Source organism: Tiliqua scincoides, chromosome 6 (genome assembly GCF_035046505.1).
Source record: "Tiliqua scincoides isolate rTilSci1 chromosome 6, rTilSci1.hap2, whole genome shotgun sequence".
In the NCBI taxonomy this organism is placed as follows: Eukaryota; Metazoa; Chordata; class Lepidosauria; order Squamata; family Scincidae; genus Tiliqua; species Tiliqua scincoides.
The window spans coordinates 69,582,415-69,610,073 of NC_089826.1; the positions used below are offsets into that span (position 1 = coordinate 69,582,415).

A 27,659-nucleotide genomic window follows, 5' to 3' on the forward strand; every position below is an offset into this window, starting at 1 on the left:
CCTAACCCCCACTCCTACGCATAGCAGCCTTTCACAGGCTCCTCAGATTTGTGATAGTGAATTTGCTGGTGCAGATCTGAGTAGTCGCATGGGGAGGCCAGGGGTTAACATGGGGTAAAGGGGAAAAATTCCCTTACCCCAACATGATATCCAGCCACCTTCTTACCTGTGCTGGATACAGCGCAGCCCAGTTGGACTGCTGGTTCCAGCGCAGGATAGGATAGGGCTGTTAGGTTGTAAACCTATTTTACTCACTAGAAACAATAGCCAAACATGCATGGGTCATCAATAGAATGCAATGAATGAATGCCTTATTTATTATTAAATAAATAAGGCATTCATTCATTCATTGCATCCTATTGATGACCCATGCATGTTTATATTCCCAAACGGGGCAAGTACTATCTAAGGTCCTGCTAAGAGCAGTTCAGGCTCAGGACGGTTTTGAAATCTCATATTATCTCATAGTGAGTTGCTCACATGTGAATTTGCTCAATGAGATTTTTATGACTTTTATCAATGGGCAAGGATGGTTTCATGATTTCCATCATCTTCTTCCTAACAACACCCCCAGAAATATGAAGCAATTGATTTATGTACTACGTATATGATGCTTATGTGCCTTTTACAAATGTGGTACATTTTCTTTCCACCCATCCATCAATCAGCTGAGCTGATGTCTTGAGCTGAATGGCTTTCATTTAATCTTTTCCTACAAGACCATCTAATTCTATCCTTTCAAATCTGGTTCTTTATTCAACTTGAGATATTATTCATCACCATAATGCATCTTCTGGTTTAGTTTACAGCATTTATTTGTCCTTTCCCTATTATTAAACAGTACGAAGACCTCTTTATCACTTGCCAAATTTCATTACCATTCATACTTATATCTCAACATATTCTAATACATAACATTCTTTTCAATGTCCAAAGCATCATTACTGAGATAATGTATGCAAAACACTTTGCATACTGTACTTTAAAGAGTTATATAAATGTTAGTAATAACAATATATTTTCAGGAAATGAAATATCTTGGTTGATACCGTAACTGATTTGGTCTACTCAGTCCAAATGTATAGGAATTATGATATATATTGTTTCTTTTTGTGTCTAATATGTAAACCTTTTCTATGGTCTACATTTGTCTGTAATCTGATCTATTCTATGCCCTTTATTGTTTAATAGTCCAATAGTCCAATCTTTTAGCAATGTTTAAGTTATATCCATAGTATCCTTTTAATAACCAATCCTCTCCAGCTTCCACTTTCCATTTTTATGTAATCCTTTTAATGGCCTTCTCTTAAAGATCCTAGGTTCTTGGATATTAACGTCTATAAATTCCATATTAATCCACTGTACAGCATGTTTTCACTTTAAGAGTGCATTTCCCTTTAATGGCTCTTCTACAATTTCATTATTTCTATGTATGTATTTATAGAGATGCCACTCCATAAAGATTTGAGTATCCTTGAAAAAGTCTTACTATGGCAATGCATAGGTAAACTGCCTTATTTATCATGAAACAAGTTTGCTTTCTAAAAATGATCTCATAGTGCAGAAAAATGCTGAGCTGCTTATTGATTGATGTAGATTCTAAAAATACACTTTCCCTCCTAAATATGTCAAACCTTGAAAGGCTGGCAAGAATCTAAGGAGTAACGTACAACACACACAGTTGTTGAGTGATTGGCACTGTTTTTAGTATATTTTGTCCTCATTTATGCCTGGGTTCCCACAATTTTTTAAAACTTTTTGTTAAAGTAACAGCCCAATCCTAACCAACTTTCCAGCACCAATGCAGCCCTGAGGCAAGGGAACAAATGCTCCCTTACCTTGAGGTGGCCTCTGTAACTGCAGAATGCAGTGTGGACCCTGTTGGCATGGCTGCCTCAGTGCTGGAAAATTAGTCAGAATTGGGCTGTAAGCCACACAGGTTTTAATGACAAATGCCATTTTAAATTTTATAAAACCAACAATCTGAATTAATTGTAATCTATTATTTATTAGCATTAGTTCTAGGATCTTCTTCTCTTTTTCTAGGAAATACATTGAAATAAGAAATAAAAATCCTATGTTTATCTGCCATCTGTTTATCTGCCAGACCTAGAATTTGAGAATCAGTGATCCCACAAGTGGGAAGGGTACTGTGACCAAGACCCCTCCACCTGTTCCACGTTCATACATTGATATAACATTTGCATGTACTGCCATGTGCATAGACTTGACCCTGAGATTCATATACATTCAACTTTTCCAGTGATCATCAAGTCTGAGCCTCCTTGCTTAGGATTACTTTCCATGTGTGCATTTCAGTCTGATGTGGTCATGCACACAGAGAATTTGAGGTCTGATTTTTCCAGTCCCACTCCATCTCTCACTCCAGTACACTTTAGACTACAGCTACATCATATATTGACATAAAGAAGTAAATAAGGGGTACCAAACAAAATATTAGTTACGGAAGATTTGCTCTAATGTCATAGGAACAAATGTATCAGGGAGACAAACCTGCCACATCCCCCCTGTTCCCAGCACTGGGGGTGTTGATCCCAAGGAGGAGCCATACCTCAGTGGCAGAGAATATGCGGAAGTTGCATGTGGAAGTTCTGGACTTCAGATCCTGGCATCTCCCTTTATAGGATCTCAAGAAGTAGGGCTGGGAAAGAACTCTTGCCTGAGACCTTGGAGACTTGTTGGTAGTCAAAATAGGTAACTCTGGGTTTATTCATACGGAGTGTAATATATCCATGGGGCATTAGGGCAAACCCACTATTGCAAATCTTTGTATTGATTTGTTCCCTTTCAGCTTTTCCAGTACAGTACCACAATTTCCTTGTTGCCAACCATGTCCTTGATAGAAAAAAAATGTATTTACATTATTATGAGCAAGACATAACTGAATTCTGCATTTACATATGTTAGCTTATTAGACTGCTCTATGGAGCTCGTCACCTTTAGCCTTCCTCATGTATTCCAGCGCTATCATTAATTTATCCTTATAATGCATTTGGGAGACAGCTGCTTTTAAATGCAGCACCTTGCAAGGTGAAGACGTACTGCTTCTACATTCTGATTATGTTACTTCACTGCAGTATTATGATGGGGGGGGAAGTCATTATGTGCTATCCCTTTTCATATACAAATATACTTGCACTAAACCTATATGCTCATGTGTGCATTTTTATTTAAAATACATGTCTTCTACAAAACACTTTTTCACATAGTAAAAAATGAATTTTATAAGACAATTCTGTATATTATGTTGGATAGTGAACTTTTACCAGTACCAGCTTTCATTGTGAAGCAGTGTGATGTAGCGGGCAGAGAATATACCATCAGAGTTCTCCTTTCGTGTGACTTTGTGGAGCTTCTTTTCTAGCTGTTCTTTCCTGTGGGTGTGAACCAAGATCCAGTCAAATAGGTACCATGAATAAAGTGTCAGAGACACTCTTCTGCTCTGTCTCTGTCCTCCTTTTCTAACCCAGGGAGTGGGAGGAGAAGGAGAAGCAGTGGAAGTGAGTGGGCTGACAGAGGCGGTTGCCCCCTGCCAATTTCATGTCTGTGGCAACCAACACATCTAGCCTCATGGATGATCTGGCCCTGTCCACAGTTAGTGGGGAAAAGCTAATGTTGCTGATCTCTCAGGTGATATAAGTGACTTGTGTACATAAATCCTGCGCCCAAACAGCTTGATATTCATTTCCTACATACAATTGCTGATAGAAGGCTCATTTAAAAGAAGACTTTTAAAGCCCTTTACGGCTCGGGTCCGGGGTATTTGAGGGACCGCCTCCTTCCCTACAATCCTGCCCGTGCTCTTAGATCATCTGGGGGGGGCCCTTTTGACTGTGCCGCCACTAAGAGATGTGAGAGGGGCAGTGGCCAGGAAGAGGGCCTTCTTGGTGGTGGCCCACGAACTGTGGAATACCCTTCCCTTAGAACTGAGAACTTAGAACGTTGCTAACGTTTCGGCATGGACTGAAGACCTTTTTATTTCAAAAAGCTTTTAATTGTTGACAGGCTGGCTGGCGTTCTTGCTTTTTATATGAAAATCCACGGGGTTTGTTTTTAGTTTTTTTAATTATTGTAAATTGTTTTTTAATGTATTTTTAAGGTGTTTGAAAGCCACCTTGTGTGCCTGCTGGACAAAAAGGCGGGGTATAAATTAATAAAATAATAATAATAATAAATAATTTGCACCTAAATTTTCAAAACTGCTGTAACTTTAGCCATAATTTCAACATAAAAACAACAGAGTTTTGGAGCATCATAAGAATGCCAAAAGGATCAAAACATTTATTTCAGCAGATCCTTTTGTAGACCAAAATCTACTTCATCAGATGCATGAAGTGAAATTCAGTACTTCACCCTACACTGAAGTGATCAGGAGTCATTTATGCCTCACTGCACTGGGAATGCAGGCACTGCTCAAATAACTGATGAACTAAGTGACTGCTCTTTCAGCGCATAGGTGTGCATGCGCCCAGAATTAACACACATAAAGAAAGATATACAGAATGCGACTTCCCAAAAAAACTGGTGATTCCGCATGCAGAAAAAGAGTATAGACAAACAGCGCAATCCTATGGTTTTCCTTGCCATAGCAGGCAGCCATGCTAAAATGGGCTGTGCTGCATGCTATGGGACGGGATGGTGGTGGATCAGAAGGCTTAGGAGAGTTAAGGAAGAATATTTTCCCTTACTTCCCTGTAACTGTCCCATCTGCCAATGGGTGTCCTTGACCCTGTGCCTGCTCTTTAGCTGGTACAAGTTCAGGGATAGAAAGGGGGATAGAAAGGCAAGGAAGGGAACAACATACTGGCACAGGTCACATGCACCAAGATACCCCCCCTCCCACTCCTGACACGCTGCTTTTGGTCTCTGCCCTGGTTAGCCCACTCTCACCTCTGTCAGTCGGTCTTCCTTCTGCTGCCACAAGGCATGAGGCCTCCATAGCCTCTCTCATGGCAGCCTGGAAGTACAAGGCTTTGCAGGCCTGGAAGTGCACAGCCCCAACAGAATGTTCTGTGTAGGACTGGGCCTACGAAACATTTCAAAAAGTTGAAACTTTTTCAACTTGAAAAAAAGAGGAAAAGGATTTCCTTGATGGTGATAAGTGGTAGGCTATCTGCAAAATAATTTTGGACGCAATCAAGAAATTAAAAGCTCTTCCATTTAAAAACAACAAAATAAACTCCCATCCTAAACATATTTTTCTGTGAAATCCTATTCATTTTGATGGAGTTATCTTTCAACTGGTTGGCAACCTTCAGTCTCGAAAGACTATGGTATAAGCCTACAGCACCCGGTATTCCCAGGCAGTCTCCCATCCAAGTACTAACCAGGCCTGACCCTGCTTAGCTTCCAAGATCAGATGAGATTGGGCATGTGCAGGGAAGTGGTCGTTTGATCTTGGAAGCTAAGCAGGGTCAGGCCTGGTTAATACTTGGATGGGAGACTGCCTGGGAATACCGGGTGCTGTAGGCTTATACCATAGTCTTTCGAGACTGAAGGTTGCCAACCATCTTTCAACTAAGCATGCCCAGGATTTTTGATGGAAGTAGGTGCAATATCCAAACTGTGGTTATCCCACCGGGGTTCAGTAACAGAGGCTAGGTGGGGGAATGAACTCTTGGTGGGAAGGCTCTTGCTTCCCTCTGGTGCCGCCTATGGGACATGACTGTCATTGCAACACTCTGACAATTTGTATGTGCCCAACATCTCCTGAGGATGGAGCTTTCTGGGGGCAAATTCAGGGCTAGTCCAAGACATCCTGGTGCTTGAGGCGGCATGTCAAACACTGTTTGCCCCCTAACTGATCATGTTCCAGCCTCTACTCCTTCCACTCTTCAATGTTCCAAGTTCAGTTCCATTCCATAGTTCCTCTTCCTGTCTGTCTCATTCTTCTTTTTCCAATTCCATGAATGGAAGGAGAAGAAGGTCCAGTGGAGGTCAGTAGTGTTGGGGGGGGGAGGGCAAAGCGTTGAGTTTTGCAGGATACCTCAATACACCCTGTAAGCTGCTCCTCCATCTCCTCCATCTTGGCATCTCCTCCATGTTGCTTTTGCTGCCCAGAATGGCTCTGAAGGGGAAGGGGCAGCTTACAGGACACAGTGTGATGCCCTACAAAACTAAGGGCTTTGCCCTCTTCTGGGAACACTACCAGCGGAGGCAAGAGGGAGCTCCCCACCAAACTATTCCCTGAGACGACTGCTTCAGTCGGCTTCATGAATGGGCTAACTAGATGCATAAAAGGATGCATTTCCCAGCCCTTCTTCCTGGCAAAACCCCCTCATGAGGAGAAAAGTTGCATGGGGGGGGGGGAAGTGTTGAGCTTTCTCCCTGCCTGTGGTTCCCCTACTTAAAAGTCCTTCTTCACTGCTTGTGTACCCTTCAGGGTTAGTAGTGTAGCTAGCCACTCTGGAGTCTGGGGCAAAGTTAAAAATGATGCCCCCACATCACACCTGGGAGTGATGTCACTTCTGGATGCGACATCATTCCAGTGGTTTTTTTAAATTGAAAAATACAAAAAAACTGCCACCTTCCCCCCTACCCCCAGCCCCCCCTCCTGCTGACCCCCAAAGAGGTGCAAGCGGTGATTCAAGTCTCTGAGTGCTGCCTCCCTTGCTCTGGCACCTCTCGCATCCCCAGCCCCCTCCTGCGTGCCCCCCAAGCCCTCAGTCACCCCCCAAGCCCCCAGAGCAAGGGGAGCAAGCCACCAGAGACTGTGACTGCAACTGCCCCTCTCGCAGAGCGCCTTTTTTCTGGAACTTTTTTGAAGAGGCGTGAGTGGCAATCACAGGGGATGCAATTGCATGGGCAGGCAGGAGGCCAAACTGTTGCTCCCAGGCAGCCTGGTGCAGTTGTTACCCCTGCACCCCCTTCTAGCTACGCCACTCTCCAGGAAAAACATGCTCGGGAACACTAAGGAGAGGGGACACTTCTGAAGCACACTTGTTCGAGAGCAAGGTCTGCTGCCATCAATGCATAGGCTCACCCACTGCACAAGGCCCCAGGGCCACCCTTGGCTTAGGTCCTCAATCTTTTAGTACTGGCACCCACTTTTTTGAATGTGAATCTGTCAGGCCCCACCAGAAGTGGTGTCATGACCGGAAGTGACATCTTCAAGCAGGAAATTTGTTAACAATCCTAGGCTGCAATCCTACCCACACTTACTCAGGAATAAGTCCAATTTCATTGTTGAAAGAAGGACCTAGTAGCCTGTTAAAAGAATAGATCTTCCACATTTCCCCAGATGCACTCACATCCCACGGTAGCATCAAGTCTAACACAGTAAAAATAAAATATTGAAATGAATGGGGACCCACCTGAAATTGGCTCGCGACCCACAGTTTGAGAAACACTGGTTAGGAGGCTGGCAGCAGCCCTAGAAGCAAACTTTTCCACCTGCGCCTGTGTGGGCATGCTTGAGTCTTTCCCTTGGCTCCTGCTGGGCACAGCAGCAAGTGAGGCTCGACCGCCTACCCCTTCCCAGCAACAAGGCGCTCCAGGCCGGCGCCCCCTGGAAGCGACAGCAGGTCCCAGTCCCAGGCGCTGCTCTTCCTTGCAGGCCGGCTGGGCCTGACGTCAGCGCGGCTTTCCCGAGTTGCTGCTGCTGGCTGGGCGCAGGCAGAGCCAGGCTGCTGCCGCACCAGCCGCCTTCTTCTCCTGATGGGCTGAGGAGGATGCTCGGTCCTTCGCAAGGCGCCGCTCCCGACACGCCGCCGCTGCGCCGCTGCGCCAGAGACCGACGAGCCGGGCCACGAGCTGCCCTGCAGAGGGCGGGGGGGGGGGAGGGAGGAGAGACCTCAGGAACGTGTGCGGAGCCGGGGCGCCGAGCGGAGAGGCAGCCCGCGGGCAGGGCGCACGCGCGCGCAGAGAGGTGCGCACTGGGGCTGCAAGCCCAGCCGCACTTGCCAGAGAGTAAGCCTCATTGACTCGAATGGGGCTTACTTCTGAGCAGACAGGCACAGGCTTGGGCTCTGAGGCTGCAACACCAGCCACGCTTCTCTGGGAGGAAACCCTCTTGACTCTCACGGGGCTTGCTCCTGAGTAGACAGGCATAGGACTGGGCTCTGCGACCCTAGTCCCGCTTCTCTGGGTGTGAGCCCCTTTGACTCTAATGGGGCTTACTCCTGAGTAGACATGCTCAGGACAGGGCTCTGAGGCGGGGCCCACCTTGGAAAAAGGGGGCTCAGGAGGAGGCGGGGAAAGGCGCTGAGAGAGGAGCCTGAAGCAGCCCTGTGGGGCGGGCAGAGGCGGGCGAGCGCTCCCCACGCCCCGCTTGGAGGAGGAAGGAGGACTGCGCGGGGCGCAGGAGAAGGAGCTCCTCTGGAGGGACGGGGGAGGCGCGCCACAGAGGCTGCGAGGCGCTTGGAGACGGTGCCCTGAGCGCGCACGTGGCCAGAGGGAGGAAGGCGGCTTGCCAGGCAGGCAGGCGCGGGTGTTGCGCCTCTGTGCCCGGAGGCAGGTGGCCTCGGGTGGCGGAGCACCGCCGCAGCCATGGCCCTGAAGGACGGCGCGGGCGGCGGAGGGGGCGGCGCGGGCGCGCCCTCCACCATCCTGCCCATCAGCGACATGGGCTCGGCGTCCTCGCCGGCGGGGGGCTGCGCGCCCTTCCCGGAGGTGGTGGAGCTGAACGTGGGCGGGCAGGTGTACGTGACCAGGCACTCCACGCTGCTGAGCGTGCCGGACAGCACCCTGGCGCGCATGTTCTCGCCGCGCCGGAGCGCCCCGCGGGAGCTGCCCAGGGACAGCCGGGCGCGCTTCTTCATCGACCGCGACGGCTTCCTCTTCAGGTACGTGCTGGACTACCTGCGGGACAAGCAGCTGGCGCTGCCCGAGCACTTCCCGGAGAAGGAGCGGCTGCTGCACGAGGCCGAGTACTTCCAGCTGGCCGAGCTGGTGAAGCTGCTCTCGCCCCGGGTGCCCAAGCAGAGCTCGCTCAACGACGAGGGCTGCCAGAGCGACCTGGAGGAGGGCGCCTCGCCCGGCAGCGGCGGCGGGGGCGCGGGGGGCGAGCTGCTGCTGCCCCAGGCGCCCGAGAAGCGCGCCGGCTTCCTCACCGTGGGCTACCGCGGCTCCTACACCACCGTCCGGGACAACCAGACGGACGCCAAGTTCCGACGCGTGGCCAGGATCATGGTGTGCGGCAGGATCGCGCTGGCCAAGGAGATCTTCGGGGAGATGCTCAACGAGAGCCGCGACCCGGACCGCCCCCCGGAGAAGTACACCTCCCGCTTCTACCTGAAGTTCACTTACCTGGAGCAAGCCTTCGACCGCCTCTCCGAGGCCGGCTTCCACATGGTGGCTTGCAACTCCACCGGCACCGCAGCCTTCGTCAACCAGTACAGGGAGGACAAGATCTGGAGCAGCTACACCGAATACATCTTCTACAGTAAGTCCCTGCCCTCTTCTCCTACCCCCGGGGTGGCCAGAGGAGAGAAGCAGAGGGGTTCATTTCTGCCAAGGTCCACAAGGGCTTTTTCATTCAATTTTCTCTTCCTTGAGGCTGTACGATCACGTGGCATGCTAATTCTAGAAGAAAGTACCTCTGAACATGTGCAGAGTACCTTTGCAGGGGGTGGGAAGAAGGGGAAGCACAGGGGTTCATTTCTGCTAAGGTTCACAAGAGCTTTTCCATTCCACATCCTCTTCCTTGAGGCTGTACGATCACGTGTCATGCTAAAAGTGCCTCTGAACATGTGCAGAGTGCTATTCCTTCTCCACTAAGGGCCCAATCCTATCCAGTTTTCCAGTGCTGATGCGACCGTGCCAGTGGGGCATGCGCTGCATCCAGCGATGGGAAGGCAGTCACAGAAGCTTCCTCAAGGTAAGGGAACATTTGTTCCCCTAACTTGGGACCATGTTGCAGCTGCATCGGCACTGAAAATTTGGATATGATTGGGCCCTAAACCTCCACTCATATAGGTTTAGGGGCAAAGTTTTCTTCTTCTAAGGCAGCGATTTTCAAACTTTTCCATTTCATGGCACACTGACAAGGCACTAAAATGGTCAAGGCATACCACCAGTGTTTTGACAATTGACAAGGCACACCATGCTGCTGGTGGGGTGGTCACATTCCTCAATGGCCCTATTAATAAATGATCCTCCTCCAAACTCCTGCAGCACACTTATGGACCATTTGCAGCACACCAGCGAGCCACGGCACACTGGTTGAAAATTGCTGTTCTAGGTCATTTATCTAAGGACACAAAAAGAATCTTGCTGGATTAGATAATTTAGGCTTTAGGACTGAAGGTTCTAACGTGACAAGGTAACTTGCCATTTTTTCCCTTTTACCGCTTCATAAATTATATTTAATTGCTTTTAGAACTCAGCATTAGTGGGTTCAGGGACTGAAGGCATTTCCCGATATAAATGACTCATTGCAAAAATCCATCTTGTAAAAATCCACTTAAAGCTCATGCACACTGCAGAGAAGGAGAAATTTTGGAACCTCTCTGTGTACAAAGGAGCTAAATAAGTTATAACTTACCCAATAATCACCACTGCTCCAGATATACAAAAAGACGACTTAGTTTTCTTCTTTGAAAATGTAACCATGTGTGAGACCAAAGGAATGATCTTGAAGCTATCAGTTTCTAATGTGTACTCTTTTCTTGACTGAAATAAAAATGCAATCCCAAAAAATGTTTACCGCTCTGATTTTAAACAAATTATGCAGAAGTGAGTTCAAGTTAGACACACAAGATTAATTTAAATAACAGGTGATGCTTTTAGGAGCAGAGTGATGAGATACCTGTGGAAGGGCAAATTTGGCTTCTTCCCTTTTTTCCTTCTTCCCAGATCAACTCTCCTCCTTTTGATATGCTCGTCTCCCAGGGCTAGTGCACATACATGTTTATTTCTTACTGTCTCATTAGCCTTCATCACTTCCTGTTATTTTGAAATATTTATATTGTTCCTTCCTCTTAAAAAAGATCAAAAGGAGACTTCGAGTCAAATGTGTGTACAATCTCCATTAAAAAAGTATTATTTGAATGGCGATAGATATTGAATCGATAAATGCCATCTGTGGTGATTAATCTGTAACTCATACTCATCACTTAGTACTGCAGTCAATGAGAGTGTTACATATGCATGTGTGTAAATTGGCACTCAGTCTAGTATACCAAGATGAGTTTTTGTGATCTGATAGTATTTGGGCTTTTGTTTTATCAGGAGAAATAAGTTGACATTGTAGTGGGCATCACAAGCTACTGTTGTGGGTTTTGTAGTGCAGTTGTGAACCAGGAAACTGGAGAAACTGATTTTGGCACTGAAGGCTTTAACATTCATCTCTGTGAAATATGTGTGGCCTTCCCCTCCACCAACCCATATGTAGCTTTAACTACTGCTGGTGTTGCCTGAAATACGACAAATCTCCCTTCTTTTTAAAGGCTTGGGGACTGATGCTATTTGACTTTGAGGGTTTCATAGGTTTAATTGAAGTGTGGCTTAGTACAAGATTAAAGCAGGCAATGCTAGAAGTAAGGAAGGTTTTTTAATATTTTATCACTACATTTCCTTCTGTTCTCATTAACTACAAAGTAAACAGATGCCATCTAGACTCTTTTCAGTGGAGGGCAGAACATCAAGAAGCGTCTTCACTTTCCAAAGCTGTAAAAAAAATTCTGTCTTCTCTTTCCTCTTTGACAGTGGGTGAAGTTCTTTAAATAACCTACTTTTAAGTTAGGTGTACCACAGTGTACAGATTTCACATTGTTTGCAAATGGTAAAATAAACTGTAGATGTGCAGTGCTAGAGCTAGACAGCATTGCTAAATCTCATGATGTGCACACTGTGTTGGACGATAAGTAGAAAGTGATTCGGACTAATGAAAACGCAGCTGGATTCAAAATGGGAACATCATTTGTCAGAGGTTTTTCTTCCCAAGACTCAGGAAGCTTTAAATCTTTTTTATAAAGAGTTTGGAAAGGTTTTTATTGAGCCTTGTATGAGAGAGAGAGATTTTCTACTCACTTATGGAGGGGTGTATATGTGTATCGCTTTCACAATGAAAGGAAGAAATTGGAGCATTTCAATACAATGGCTGTGTGACTAGGAGGTAGATGCAATTTCACACTTTGAAAAAGTTCTACAAACAAGCATAATGGGAATTCATTTACAGATATTCATTAAGATTGGCACATCTTAGGACCCAGGACCAATTCATGGAATCATCAGGCTCCTGGACTCCTGAAGTTGCTGCACGTGTCATCTGCCTGCCTGCGATCAAGGCCACTGCCATGTGCAAATAAAGCTATGTGTATGCCGATGCACTACTGGTCTTTGGAGGGGTTGAAACTATAAAGGTGTCCTGTTGCATGTTGTCCTGACAGTTTAAAGGTCTCTATGGTTTGAAGCTTGAGGTTTTCAGATTTCAAGTTCTAGTTTGAAGCCTAGGACTTTTAGTACCATGCATGCTATGTTTTAAATAAATGAAGTGCTGATGTCATCATTTCACTTTTCTTGATTGAATTGGCCCTTTCAAATGCCTGACTCAACATTAATTGGTATTCTGGATCCATTGCTGCAATCCTGAAGGGACAGCCTCTCCCACAATCTCCCAGGAGTTGAGGTTGGAGTGGTAGAGAAGAAATCTAAGCCAAAGAGCATTTTCCATCATCTCCTGAAGTCTGCTCAGTGGCCTAAGACAAGTCTTCTCTTATTTTGTTGTTTGTTGTTTTAGAATTAAATTGTAAAGCACTTTTAAATGCTTTTGCAGAAAAGCAGTATATAAATGCAGTTAATAAGGAATAGAAAACTTGGATAAGTTAGAAAATTATCTAACCAAAGTTAAGCATGTTTAAAGTCCCATTTTATTTCAGGGGAAAAATTAAGGACAGGAATAAATCTTTCCCATGAAGATCAGTAGGATGTAAAACAGCCTGACTGGATAATGTCCTATGGCTCAGAGTGAGCAGTAAGTTGGCTGGTTTCCTAAGCATGGTTAGGTGATTGGAAATGCCCTGCAGGTTCACACGCTCATCCCACCATCCCATATGTGGGCATTCTGCTGCCCTTTCAGTTTCAGAGCCAACTGATCCTGTACACTTTACAGCCTGATCATATGCCCCCCCCCCCCCGAAGGAAATCTCAGTGAGTTTGTTTGGGCTTCTTCCCATGGAACTGGTGCTGTCCCATTTTTTATTTTTTTTTTGAGGGAAGAGAAACCACCTTTCTGGCACATGAGACAGTATGCCAAATGCTGCCTGCTGGTGCCATCTTGGTAATGTCCCGGCCTTTGCTCCTCCTGCTCTCTGGAATGGAAAAGGGAGATTGGGACAGAGCAGATGAGAAGTGTGGAGGAGAGGAGGGTGGTGGGCTACTACAGCATCCCATTCAAGGAATGGGAGAAGGAGAAGCAGTGGAGGAAGTGGGTGGACAGAGAAAGGCTCTTCTGCCACCTGAATTGATTGTCTTGGTTGACTTCATGGACGGTCCAGCTCTGGCTGTGCCCATCTACTTCCAGTTGAATGAAACTGTTAATGCCTTCAAAAATGGCCTTTTAAAATGAGGCACTTTTGATTTTTTTGATTTCTTTTATGCTGATTCATTTTATGCAGTCTTTTATTTTAAAACACTGCATCAGGTCAAGGGCCCATCTGTTTCAGCACCCATGTGACCCATCAGCCTCCTCTGGAAAGCCCATCAGTAGGAGAGAAAGACATCTCTTTCCTGCCATTGCTTCCCTGCTAATGACCATGTTTCTCAGGGATCTCAAACTTGTTTCATATAGTGGACTGAACAGCATTAATGGCGACTGCTGAGGGCTGGAAGTTACATCATTAAGCAGGAAGTGATGTCATTAAGCAAATGATGACCAGATATAAGCACATTGTTCTCGCATAGAAATGCATTAGCTGCAAATGATAGAAGGCAACATATGCGTATGGGAGAGCCGAATTATTACAAGGGTTGTCCTTTTAGCAGGGCTGCTTCTGCTGAGGCGTCACTTTGCAGCTCAGCTGCTGAGAGGTCCTCTGCAAAGCGATGCCTCGGCAGAAGTGGTGGCGCTGAAAGGGTGGTCCGAATGGTAATTGGGCTGGCCCAGCACCTCAGCAGCTTCTTGCCCCTTTTGGTCTGCTCCTTCCCCTGTAGCGTTCCTTGCCTTCTGAGACCTTTTGAGGCCCCATTCTGCATCCCAGTGCCTTAGCAGAAGCAACACTACTGAAAGGGTAGTACTGGGAGAGCCCAGTTATCAGGTGGGTCAGACAAAGAGCTTCCACAGACTGCATTTGGCAGAAAGGCTCCTGAATGCAACAGGAGAACATCTCTGATCGTGTCCAGGAGCTCAGGACTGGCCTCCATTGTGGGTTTGGAACCTGTAGTTAGTTAAAACCGCTGGTCCCAAATCTACATATACAGAGGTGGGACATTTATGTTGCATATGATTACAGTGGCATTCTTTTTGAGATTTTTTTTGATGCACACATATGCTTCTGCGTTCTGTTAAGTGCCACTAGAAGAGAAACAAAATTTACAGTTATGTCAAGAATAGATTGGTTTTTCTCAGTGGTTATTTTGTCCATCGTGCTTTTCAACACCTAATTAAAACATCTGAGCAAGGTCACTTGGAAGTTGGACTGAGATGTCATCAGTGGGTTGATAGAACCCAAATCTATTTCTCTTTAAAAAAAAAAAAAAAGAGTTGGATGAAGTGGTGGGAGAGTTGAGCAAGTGCCTGGCAAACTGAAACTTAATTCATTGACAGTGAAGGTGCTATTGGAAGGTAATTTAGCTGACCAAGGAGTTGGGATTCAATCCATCTGGATGGAATTGCACTTCCTCTTATAGATTAGGTTTACACCTAATCTGTAATATTAACACTCAGTTAGCTCTGACCCTGACTATGGATGATCAGGTGGCATCTGTAGCAAAAGCAGTTTAAACCACCTAAGGCTGGTGTGCCAACTTTGATCCTTTCTGCAAAGAGTTCGCCTGTCCACTTTTACCCACACTGTAATATGCCAGTAGACTAGTGGGTGCTGAACAGTGGTGACCTATGTCGGTCTCTGGCTCAGGTAGGGATTTAGGATTTGGTGGCAGAGGCTGCTACTGTCTCCATGTCCCTTCCAGCCTGATCATTCCTTTGGCCCTCCGTCCCTACTCCCTCTTCTGCCCTCTGCCAGCCTCCCCCCGCCCCCGAAAAGCCTTGCCACTGACTGGTGGCAATACTGCCTGACACTCCCCTGATGTGTTGTCTTGATACTGAGGCCCAGTGCAGGCGCTGTGGCCTTACCATTGGTGCTGGAGTGCCTTATAGCACTTTTTATGACACCCGGAACCAGCAGTGAGGCTAGAGCCCAAGTGGTAAACCTAATAGGATCTGGCTGCCCTTCCCAAACTTTAAAAGACTTTAAAGGTCTTTAAAGACTTTAAAAGGTAAAAGACTTTAAAGGTCAGAACTAGCACTTTCAGTGGGCCTGGAAACAAATTGGAAGCTAGCGCTTAGTCACTTGAGCAGCCATCTGACAGAGCTAATCGCTTGAGCCCACATAGGCAACCCGTTCTGCACTAACTGCAGTTTCTGGCCAGTCTTCAAGGGTAGCCTCAAATAGAGCATGTAGCAATAGTAAAGTCTTGATGTCACCAGGGCATGGATCATGGTGGTGAGGTCTGATTGACTCAGGTATGGATGCTAGTCCCCCAGTCTTAGCTGGGGAAAGCCACCCCCCCCCCCAGCTACCACCATCATCTAGTAATCCAGGAGGAGAATCTTGGAGAGCTGCAAAATAGTACCCCTAAGTGCCAATCCTGCCAACTGACCAAGAAGGACACCTTGGTTGATGGGGTCCAAAGCAGCTGAAAGGTCCAGCAGGACCAACTGGGATGAACTCCTATTCTTCACTCCATGGTGTAGACCAGTGATTCTCAAACTTTTTAGAGGCCCTAGAGCTGCAGTTTTCAAACTCTCAGGGAGTTTGAATCCCGCAGTAAGTCTTTGCGGGGGCGGGGGGGAGGCAGCAGGGGTAGGGGCGGGGGGAAGGCGATCCTGGGGATTGCGTCGCTCAGGGGGCTGCAGGGACTGGGGTGCACCCTCCAGTACCTGCAGCAGCTGTCCCTGGGTGTGGGGAGCCGGGCGTGAGCGCCTGCAGGGCTCCCCAGATCAGGGAAAGTGAGAGTGGAGAGATTGCGCTCTGCCTCTGCAAAACCGGAAGCAGAGTGTGATCTTTCCACATTCACTTTCCCTGACCTGGGGAGCCCTGCAGGCACTTGCGCCCGGCTCCCTGCGCCCAGGGACGGCTGCTGCAGGGACTGGAGGGTGCACCCCAGTCCCTGCAGCCCCGTCAGAAGGGAAAGCGGAGCGATCATGCTCCACTTCCGGTTTCGCGGAGCGGGGTGTGATCGCCCCGCTTTCACTTTCCCTGACCTGGGGAGCCCTGCTGTAGGTCGCGCAGGGAGACTGTAGGAGGCTTGGGCAAGTGTACCCAAGCCCCTGCAGCCCCCCTGAGTGGCGCGATCCCCAGGATCGCACCACTGGCTGCTCCCTGCCTCCTGGCTGCCTCCACCCCTTAAGGGGAAAGGGACCAGGACCCTCAGGCTGGGGCGTCGCGACGCCCCAGGTTGAATACCACTGCCCTAGAGGCTGCTGCGTGATTTATAAATGCCACGGGGTGTGGCTATTACAGTGATTGGGCAGCAGTGCCCTCCCCAAGTAGCAGCTTGTTTAACCCTTGATGCACATACCCTAATCTGACCTGTCAGTTTTGTGAACCACCAAAAATTTGGTCCCAGACCCACAGTTTGGGAGCCACTAGTATAAACTATCCAGCAGGGTGTCCAAGGCTGTTTCCATCCCAAAGCCTGACCTGAAACTGAACTGAATTGGGCCCAGATGATAAAAGGATGCGATGACAGGTATCTTTGGAAGAAAAGCAGGGTAACAATTTAAAACAATTTGTTAAAAAAATTGCTTATTAAAAAACAACAACAGTGAAAAGCACATCACTGATACCAGCAAGGTAAGAGGACAACTACATCAAGCCCCTTCTGTGAAGAGTACGTAGTCCTCACAGTATCAAACTGTAACTCACCTTAACTTCTGTGTATAAACATGCAGTAACTACAGATTCTGCTCCATTTATTTTTGTTTTCATTTACCTCTTCCTCTTCTACTTTTTCTGTCTCTTTCTAGATTGTGAGCCAATTTGGGACAGAGATCAGTCTCTTTCCTTTGTTATATAAACTACTTTGAGAACTTTTTGTTTAAAAACAGTATCTGAATATAAAAGACCATACAGTGACCTGCCCCAGTGCAGGTAAGGTGGCATGTGGGAGGACTGTGTGCGGGAAGAGGGTAAAACTAGGCTTTCTGGGGAAGGAACTAGGGGACGGGGAGAAGCGTTTGGGTTTGGCAGCAATGATGCATGCCAGATCTTTTTCCCTCTTCCAAAACTCTCCCTGACCCTTTTCTCTTCCTAGACATACGCCAAAACAGGTGCAGTGTGTCTGATGAGAATCATTAGTGGACCCAGGGCTTACACAAGGAAAATTTTAAAAAAATTACTTCCTGTTTGATTTGTCCCCCCAACCATAGGATGCAGCATATGCCTTTTTGGTACAAGTGGCAGGGGTTTAGGATTGGGGCCTAATGTGTGCTTGGCATTTAGACCCAAACTAAATGTATTACAGAGAGATACTTGATTGACACTGAGCCATGTCTCTCCTGTGATATATGGTCATCATTTTTTTAATGTGATGCCATTAACCATTCCTACTCTGCTTCATTCCTGCCCCTGCAGCAGGAAATTGCTAACATAGTAGCATCATATAATGTAGAGTTTTCAATTGCAGATTACAGAGGTGTCATAGGATTGCATCACACACATGCCTCTCCATAATATGTAGTTTAGGTCTTACAGCTTGAAGGCTTTAATTGTATTGACATATACATAAATTTCAAGCAGTTTGTAGGACCAGACCTGCTTCAGTTCAGTTGTAGGCTTGTATTATGTGCACTTAAATCATTCTCTGAACTACATATGCTGAATTAGCAAGTCAATTGCCACTTATCATTCACTCTTCTATCAATGCATTTACAAGATCAGTATCTTTTTTTTTAAATCATAAAGAAGGAAGAATCAAATGCATCAGATACTTACAGAGCTCTTAATGCCAAGCAGCCAGCTTGTGGGTTGGCTTCTTGGAGAACAAGTTCAGCTTGCATCTTCAGCTCTTATCTTATCCTTCTGAGTTTAGAAGTAGGGTACCTCAGAATGCCAGATGCAAGGGAGGGCACAAGGACTCAGGTTGTGTCTTGTTGTCTTGTGTGCTCCCTGAAGCATTTGGTGGGCCACTGTGAGATACAGGAAGCTGGACTAAATGGGCCTTTGGTCTCATCCAGCAGGGCTCTTCTTATGTTCTTAAGGGAGGGCACCAGGATGCAGGTATCTTGTTGTCTTGCGTGCTGTTTGTTCGAGGCAACTATTGGGCCACTGTGAAATACAGGAAGCTGACTAGATGGACCATTGACCTGATCCAGTGGGGCTGTTGTTGTGTTCTTATGATTTCTTTGTATTTCATAACATCCATCTTACTGGTCTAGTGCCATGTAGGATTTCTTGCATGTGCATATTACTTTGCTTTCTCTTTTGAAGACTCTGTTTGCTGCCATTAGAATCCTTTGGGCTGAACTAGTGGGGTATAAATATCTTAAATTAAGTATAGTGGATTTCATATTTAATAGTGGAGAGCTCAGTTGGAATCAGTCCTTTCTGCGTTGACAAGAAACACTCTTATAGTTATACAAGAAGAGAACTTGCTGTTTGCATATTTCTTTTTAAGACATCTGCTACATTTATGTTGCTTAGTTTTCCACTTGATATCACAATTCTCTCTACCCTGTTTGCTATGGAAATTGTAACAATTAAATGAAATGTTTTTCTTTTATTGTAAGATCATTAGGGATACAATGACTTTTGTATCATATAGTACAATGATACTATTTTCTTTCTTAAGGTATAACTTTGGAAACTTAAGTTGTATACCTTGACATCTTGGGACAAAGCAGACTATAATCTTACATGCATAGCAGGAAGAACTGAAACACTATTTTCCTTCTGAATCTTTGACTTCTTAATTAAGATTGGCATCAACATCCTGAAAAACCAAAGTTTATGTATGCTGAATTCATTATTCAATGTAATCTCCTAAAACTTTATAAAAATAAAGGTAAAGAAAGTCGAAGCTAGAAGAGATGGTGATAATAAGGATAGAATTTAACCGCACAATCATATCTTGCGTTGGAACAGGCAGGCCAGAAGGCCTGTGCTGTATCCAGTGCAAGACGGGCCCAAAGTAGCTCAGCCGGAGGCAAGGGGAAACTTTTCTCCTTACCCCCGGGAAAGCCACTGAAGCCCCAATGGGTCTACTTGGACGTGTGCAACCTCAAGAGGTGGCATAAGTCCGAGGAGAAAGGAGTGGCTTGCGGCCTCTCTGTGCTTCTTGGGAATGGGGGCTAGGATCTGGCATATCTGCTGGGTCCCAGTCCCACCTCCCGCAAACTCTGCTGCCAAATCTTATGCTCCCTTCCTAGCCTGGAAGCCCTACATGGGCTTTCTCGGTTCTGTGCCTGCTCAATAGCGGTTCCAGCTCAGAGGAGACCCATTGGAGCCACAGCGCTGTTACTCAGGGTAAGGGAACAAATGCTCCCTTCTCCCGAGGAGTCTTCTGGCCCCATTTGGCTCCGCTGTTCCTCTGTGTTCTGGGGCAGCATAGGATTGGGCTTCCCATGACTCTTTTGGCTGAAAGTGAATAATATATAATTGTGTATGATCTCACTTGAGGTCCACTCTTGCCTCTGTATTTTGCGTCTTTGGGTCCTTGTTTCCACATCATTGATGTTGTAACAAAATTGTTTAGGTGCTCTCGACTTCTCTTGGTTTTCTTTCTAGAGCAGTAAAATTCAAACCTGGAAACCTGCTGTAGCCCCAGTTGCATAGGAGATACAGCTTGTTTATTTGTTTTACCATACATGTCAATTTCGTTCTCTCTTTCACCTTATCACTAGGTTTCCTTCTTTCTCTGCTGTTCTTGATATTTCTTCTCTTCTCTTTTTTCCCCTTGATTTTTTTTTTTCCTTAAAAGAAGGCACAAATTATTGATGGTGCCACTGATATAGCATTCTGTAGATTGGGGTGTGTCCCAGTTTTGGTTAAAGTTCTCAACTCTGACTAAAGCTGTCCCTGGAGAATGATGTAACATTGAAAATTCCTGGAGGCCCTGTTAAAAATTCCAGGATTGCTTTCAGTAATCATGTAGAGATTGATGCTGATTCCTTTGAATTCCAGGCCAATCCTGGAGGATTGGCAAACTTAATTGTACCCCTGACTTGCCAGTAGGATATTTTCAAGGAAGCAGACTGATTCTGCTGTTTTTGACTTGTGCGTTGTTCATAGGTCTAAATGCACCTGTTTTATCTTAATACCAGCCTACATGGCTCCTGTAGGGATTTTGCTCATTTCTTCAATGTATGCTAAAGTGCTACAGTATAGATAAACACATCTTTGGCTAGTTTATTCTGCTGTTATTGTGTCAAAAATCAACTGATGTACGGATAACATGCTGGTTTTCAGATGAAATATAGGTGTTGTTTTCAGTCATGTGCACGTCTTTGGATGGAAGTAAGTATTGTTCCAAGAAAAATTTGGTTACAATAAATATTCAAGGAGGAACTCAAGTCTCAGCATAAATGTCTCACTCCCTCTGCCTCTTTTCTGAATTAAAAATGCATTCACATCCCTTTCTCTTTGTGGCAGCTCCATATTTCCTACTCCCGTTCCATCTCCCATTTCTGCTGCCCTAATTCACAACGCTTAGATTAAGGTCTTGACCTGCTGCAAATGTTCCTTGTATGCAGGAGTAATGTTTAGTAGATGGTATCCACCTGAAATATGAGCAGTTAATTTGCACAGTTGTACATTTAGAGATACGGTATGGCCTGTCTTCTGACTTCTTGAAGTTATTCACTGAGGAGCAAAATTGCAGAAGTTCAGAAGAAAAGCTCAGAAGATACAGGGAGTTGTATCCTAAGCAGTGGTTCTCAAACTTTTTAGCACTGGGACCCACAGTTTAGAATGACAATCTGTCAGGACCACTGGAAGTGATGCCATGGCTGGAAGTGACTTCATCAATTTAGGCTTCAAACTTAAGCTGCAATCAGCCAAAGGCCCCATTATACAGCTGGTTGGTGCTGTTATTTTGCATAACTTGGAATTCAAACTTTCCAGCTTGGAAGTCAAGGCAGAATGCAGGCTTTCATCCATCTCCAACCACACTATCCCCCCCTTTCCAGCATCCCACCTATTTAGGGCTAAGCCCCATGCCTCTCCCCCCCCCGGAAGTCAGCCCTGTTCAGCAGCTCTGTACCCTGCATTTTTCCCTCTGTATTTTCAATGTTGGCTGAGATAGATGCTATGCGACCCATTTGAAATTGACTTGCAACCCATCTAGTGGGTCCTGACCCACAGTTTCAGAAATGCTGCCCTAAGACTTAATTCCATGAATGGACAGGGCCATTCCTTACAGGTATGCAGTTCGTGTGCTGTACAAGGGTGCCGCATTTCAGGAAGCGCCTGGAAAGCTTGGAGTACTTTTTACTTAAGTTACTCTGTAATGTGCCAGGTATATTAATAATAGAATGGGGAAACCTACTGAAATTCTATTTCAAATTGTGTTTGAAATAATTAATAACTAGACTAGTGAAAATATATGAATATTTCTTTTTACTTTGGTATATTTTTTCCAAGAAATTACTTTACAGTCATTATTAACTGTCTGTGGTCCACTGCATCATTTTATGTTTTGTTGACTTGTCGTTAACTTTATGCTTGTATATATTGTTATCTTCCCATTACTTCCAAAAACTAGCTTTGATCCCCACTATGAAGTTTGCTTGTAATCGCTGATATAGTCTTATGTATGATTTTTAGAAAGACCAAAAAATTTATCAGCCAACAAAGCTGTAGAAATCATTTTGTCTTTGACAATATGACAAACAGTAAATTATTAAAAGTGTAACTTGATTCCAACTTCTACTAGTAGTAGACACTGAGAATATGTTTTCACTTCATTGCAAGGTAGAATAATTTTTGACAGAGGAGGGGGAAAAGTCTGCTATGCAAACATACAGACAAATGTGCACATTTTCCAGTTACTGTGGTTCCAAGCAAGATTAATTATTCTGAAGAATTTTGTAGCAGGGATCAGCACAAACATAAAACATGTAATTGAATTGATCTACACAGTTAATAAAGAAAATTTCAATACAAAAAGGGATTCCATATATTATAAAATTGTAGTGTGTGTGTATTATATATATTCATTTATTTATTTTAATTGTATTGTACAGACAGAAGTTTGAAGCTTTCTTCAATTATTTTCTATGCCCACAATCCCACTCAAGTTAAGAACTTTCAATTCTTATTGATTTCAAATGCTGATCTTTGCTCTAATGCAGAGGTCTCCAAACAAAGGCCACATCATATATTTTACACATTTTCGCAGGCAAAAAAAAAAAATAATCAGTTTTATGAGTGAATGAATGAAATTTAAATGAATGAATAAGTTGACTTGGATCTTTTTTGTAATCAGCATGATATGATTCAGAACAAAAGAGAAATGTGACAATTACAAAGAAATAATGCTCTGCTTAAACTGCGAAATAATGTTATGAGTAAAAATGGCAAATATTAGCAAACTCTCTAACAAAAAAAAAGGCAAGTTGCTGTGGACTGGATAAAATCTTGTGGTGGACTGACTGTGTCCCCCATGGCTGTAATATGGAGGCCCCTGATCCAATGAAATAAATGGATTTTTTTTTTATATATATATAATGCTTTATTTATTTATTACAGATACAGGTAAGGAAAATTGGATAGACTTAGGGCTAGGACTACATAGGTTACACAAGAGGGTGGTGGCCATCGATTACAACAAACATTAATCCAAACGAAATTAATAATCAATACAAAAATTATCATATTCTTTAACCCAACTGGTTAATACTTTAACATTCCATATTTTTCCTCTAACCTTATCTATCCCATCATAAAAAAACACTTCAGACTTTTACTTATACACTCTTCTTACCACTAAACTAGTCTCTAAAATAAAATCTTTCTTATCTAATTCTTAATTTCTAATATGACATCTAAAAAAGAAGTCTCCGATTACAATGGTATTACCTCCTTCAATATCTCTTATAACATTATACATCATTTTCCATAACTATCCAATCAAAAAAAACTTCAAATTTTTACTTATAGACTCTTCTTACCACTAAACTAACCTCTAAAATACAATCTCTTATCTGATTCTTAATTTCTAATATCACATCTAAAAACAAATATCTCCAATTACAATAATATACTTCGCTTATCCACCACATATTTATTAACCCAAAATACAGGTTTAATATTTTCTCCAAAATAAATTGACATCTATAATTTATTTTATTTACCTTCTTTTTTTTTATAAAATAACCCTTTTATTTGTCTTAATACCACTATAGTTTACACAATACTTATATTCCAAAATTGCAGTTCCATCTGATTGATTTCATATATTTATCACTTTAATTTTCACGATACTTATATTCCAGATTCCCTTTTCATCCACTTTAATTTAATCTAATTAATAAAATATTTAGCTTAATACCACTCAATTTCCGCAATATTTATATTTCAAATTTTCATTTGCATCTATACTTTGTACTCTATCTTATTGGTGTTCCCTCTTAGTCCTCCTACTGGTTCTTCCACTTCTTCTTTTTCTTCTTAAGTCCCCCCCTCTGTATTTCTTTCTTCTTTTTCATTCTGTTATTCTTGAATTCAATCCATAAATTCTTCCTCTTCTTGAGACAGCTTGCTCTCTGAACATTTCGTCTTTTTTCTTCCTTAAGATTCTCAGTTATTATGACAATTGTTTCTTCCATCTTGTGTCCCATTTCAAAATACTCCACTTCTTTAACTTCACCCGACATCTGATCCATTCTTTTTTCTTCTCTATTGTTTATAATCTGTTCCTGCGAGTTTACAAGGGAGGAGCTTATTTGCCCAATTTGTTCAGAGAGTTCTCTGACTTGTTGCTCCATTTCTCTTCTAAAATCCATCAGAAAGTCCACCAACAAGGCCTGGCTTTCACGATCATCTTTTAGATTTTCAAAAGCCATTTTTATCAACACCAACTCGAGCCACTTCCTGCAGGGCTACTTTCTAATTTTGTATCCAGGGCTACTTTCCAAATTTTTATATCCAAAAAAAGTCAATCAAATCCACAATCAAATTAGGTTAGTATGCCTTTAAATAACCAAAAGAAGAAGAAAAAATTCAAGTCTCTTGCTGAGAAACCGAAACCGAAAGTAGCAGTGTCCAGGCTTAAATAAAGGCTTTTTGCTGGGAAAATGAAGGTAGACTTTATTTCCTTCGTTGAAGATTACTTATTTATTTCTCTTCGGTACATACCATTAAAAAATATTATCTTGTACTTACTCCAGCAGGGGAAATATCAATTCACCTATTCCCCCCGTGGGTGGCTAACGGCCAGCGTGAATAATCTTGAATTATCTCCTCCTCCTCCAGACTTCTTACTTACAGTTCTCAGTAAAACTTTTTAACGAGCCAAGTTCACTCACTCTTAGCTTTTTTCGCTGTGATGTTGTATCTAGGCCGTAGGAGGACGGATTTTCAGCTATCCGAGCTTCTCAAAGATGGCGCCCGGGATAGATATGCTTCAGCACAGAGCAAAACAGAGAGAAATCCTTGAAATTGCCTGTTTCTAAGGACCCCCCCCCCGTTCAAGCTCTCAGCTCTTCATACCGTCTTCCTGGCACCGAAGCGTGCCTTAGTTGATTAGGCACATGAAAACATATCTATTTCGCAGTCTCTTCGGGAACCCCCAAAGTTCACTGCAACTTCGCTGAAAGTTAGCTCCGCACCCCGAAATAAATGGAATTTAGAAGTGATTAACTTTGGTTTGATTGTGCCCAGTATTAAACCTGCCAGTGTTAGCTGCCAACTCCTATTATCTGGTTTGAAGTGAGCTTGTTGGATAACTTGGAAGTATAACAAATGCATCCATCAGTAACTGAAATCTAGTGACTTACAGTTTCAAGTATGATTATAAGGAAGTGAGAGCCAAGCTGGATGTGACTTTAATCACATCACTGGACCCAGCCTGCTTGCTTTTTCTTATGCAAATAGCAGAAAAAGCTATAAAAGGCAGTGCAAACTTGTTTGGAACTGTGGGGGGGGGGAGAATGAGGCTTTGTCCCCCTCACAATGGTCTATCTCTAGACTGTTTTCTTGTTGTAGTGTGGTGGGTAAGGAACTGAGCAGTGAATCTGATTTCAAACTTCTGTCTGCCCTTACTTCATTGAGTGGCCTTGGACAAGCCATTTCTTCTCAGGTTCCTAGTTCCAATATAGGGAAAGTAATTTACAGGTTTATTGTAAGAGCTTCATCAAAATAAAAATGTGAAGGGCTGTGCACATTCAAAACTTGGTGGTTGTGACCTATGAGCCTAGGAAGCACTTGTCCCTGGCCCCTTAAGGGGCAGGGAAAGGGGGAAGGCAGCAATGTGGTCCCCAGGATCATGCAGCTGCCAGGGACAGAGGGTTGTTTTTTTCACTTACCTCTCCCTGTGTTGGCCTCGGGGAGGTGTGGGGAAACCCCAAGCCTGAGAAATGTTAATAATCAGAAACCACTTCCAGTTTCATGACTGAAAACCGGAAGTGGTCTCTGATCATTATTTTTAACTTTTTCTGGGGCTCTAAGATGGCTATCAGGGTCAAAGGTGGGATTGTCAGTGACCGCATGCTAATCCAGGGTAGTAACACCTAGTGCTTAGCAGGCTTCCTCCCTTTCTGCTCCTTTCTCTCCCCTGTTTGGACATGCAACTTATTGGGTTCGCTGGTAGGCTGAATCTGCTGCCACTAGCCCAATCCTATTCTTTCCCCTGTCAATGCAGGTGTACCAAAACACTTTGTGTTGCATCTTGCAAAGGGGGCAGTCCCAGAAGTCTCCTCTGGATAAGAGAACCCTGCGGCTCTTACCCAGGTGTAAGCCTCTGTGGCACAGAGGGGTCTACTCCGACCTGCACCAGCAAAATTTCTGGCACAGGTTCACATGGACCTGGGCAGCAGGATCAGGTCCAGGAATGGAGTTTGGATTTGCCAGCTGCCTCTGCTGCTAAACCCGCCCCCTTCCCAGTCCTGATTCACCTCTGTTACGGACCCATTCCACCCTTGCCATCCTGTTCCACCCTAGTTCCACTTTTTCCGTGCCCTTTCCTTCCTTCCCCTCCAACTTACCTTTGTCTGCAGACCTCTGGTGGCAGTAGCAGACCTGCCCTCGAGGTGCCCCAGGGCAAAGGTCCACAATGGCACCCTTCTATGTGCAGCTGTCCGTCCACTCACCTGCAGCGCAATGAAACCTCTCGTGGCTCCAGGACCGACCAGGGAAGCTGGTCTGAGGAAGCCATCAGAGGCTTCCACGCGGTCTTAAACAGTATTTCCAGTACAGTTATCAACTACGTCAGAAGCCTCAGAAAGCTTCCTGCGCAGTCCTAGAGATGTGTACCCAGGGCATTTGCCCCATTCACTTAATGGTAGGTCCGCTGCTGTCTGGTGGTCTGTCATTGTATTTATGGCCACTCTTGTCTTGCTGGCCACATGCAACTTCACACATTGCTGACACAAAGACACTTTGCAGTGGCTAGAAAATGCTCTTTGCCATTGTAATACTAGCTCCGGTGGTGGGGGGAGGGGGATAGGATTGGGCATTTAAATGAATGCATTTAAGCCTATTAAAGTCTTTGGGTTTAAGCATAACACAAAACATATTTGATTGTCTAAATGTTTGCCTGTGGTTACTTCCCATGCATCTAGAAAGCCAGCATCTAGGGAGAGTGCTGGACAAGGCAGAAGGAGTGAACATCTTAAAGGAGTTCAGGGTGATGTACGTGAACCCCTCCCCCTTTTATCCACACAACAATCCTGTGAGGTAGGTTCATCTGAAGATAGTCACTAACTCAAGAAGGGTCACTGTGTAGTCTCTTACCTGCAATCAAGTGACATAGCCTTGTGGGAATTGTGCCATGTGATTATTCTAAATGTATAATATAAATAAAGTGATTATATTTGATTATCTGTTTCTAAATCAGTCATAATTTTAGGGAATTGGAGGGAGGGAATGAAAGAGAACCTGCCTAGAATGTATATACAGTAATGTACTCTATCTCAGGGCAATTCAGTAGGGGCTTGAGTTGAAGTTCCTACTGTTTAAATGTGCCTGAAGAGTTCTAACTGCAGTTACTAGAAGTGGTAAAGATGTCATGTTGCTACTTTCTTTCTCAGATTATTCTTTAATCTTTTCTTATGAAGTTTTAGGAATTCGTTTAGTTTACACTAGATGGCAGTAGACTAGTACATGTGCACAAGAAATGGTTTAGTAATGTACTTTCTCATGAGGAGGGAGAAATAATCTCATTGGCTATTGTTCTGTAACTGTGATGGCCAGAATTTGATCTTCACTACAATGAAGCCAGACACGCTGGAAATAAATCAAGAAAGATTTCTTTCTTGTGCCTTTTGTTCATGGATTAGTCAGATTCCCAGTGGAGAGTGTCAGCCCAATCCTGACCTGCCG

At 44.4% G+C, this 27,659-nt stretch overlaps 1 protein-coding gene and 1 pseudogene across 1 annotated transcript in view; one reads left to right on the plus strand and one right to left on the minus strand.

Moving 5' to 3' along the window:
- Nucleotides 1–5,299: 5,299 nt before the first annotated feature.
- LOC136656481 (5S ribosomal RNA) lies at nucleotides 5,300–5,416 on the minus strand (annotated as a pseudogene).
- Nucleotides 5,417–8,508: 3,092 nt separating this feature from the next.
- KCTD8 (potassium channel tetramerization domain containing 8) overlaps nucleotides 8,509–27,659 on the plus strand; it is a 66,448-nt gene continuing 47,297 nt past the window's right edge. Inside the window, exon 1 of the mRNA XM_066632610.1 lies at nucleotides 8,509–9,403. Coding sequence (XP_066488707.1) covers nucleotides 8,509–9,403 — 895 coding nt within the window. The remainder of the gene's footprint in view (nucleotides 9,404–27,659) is intronic.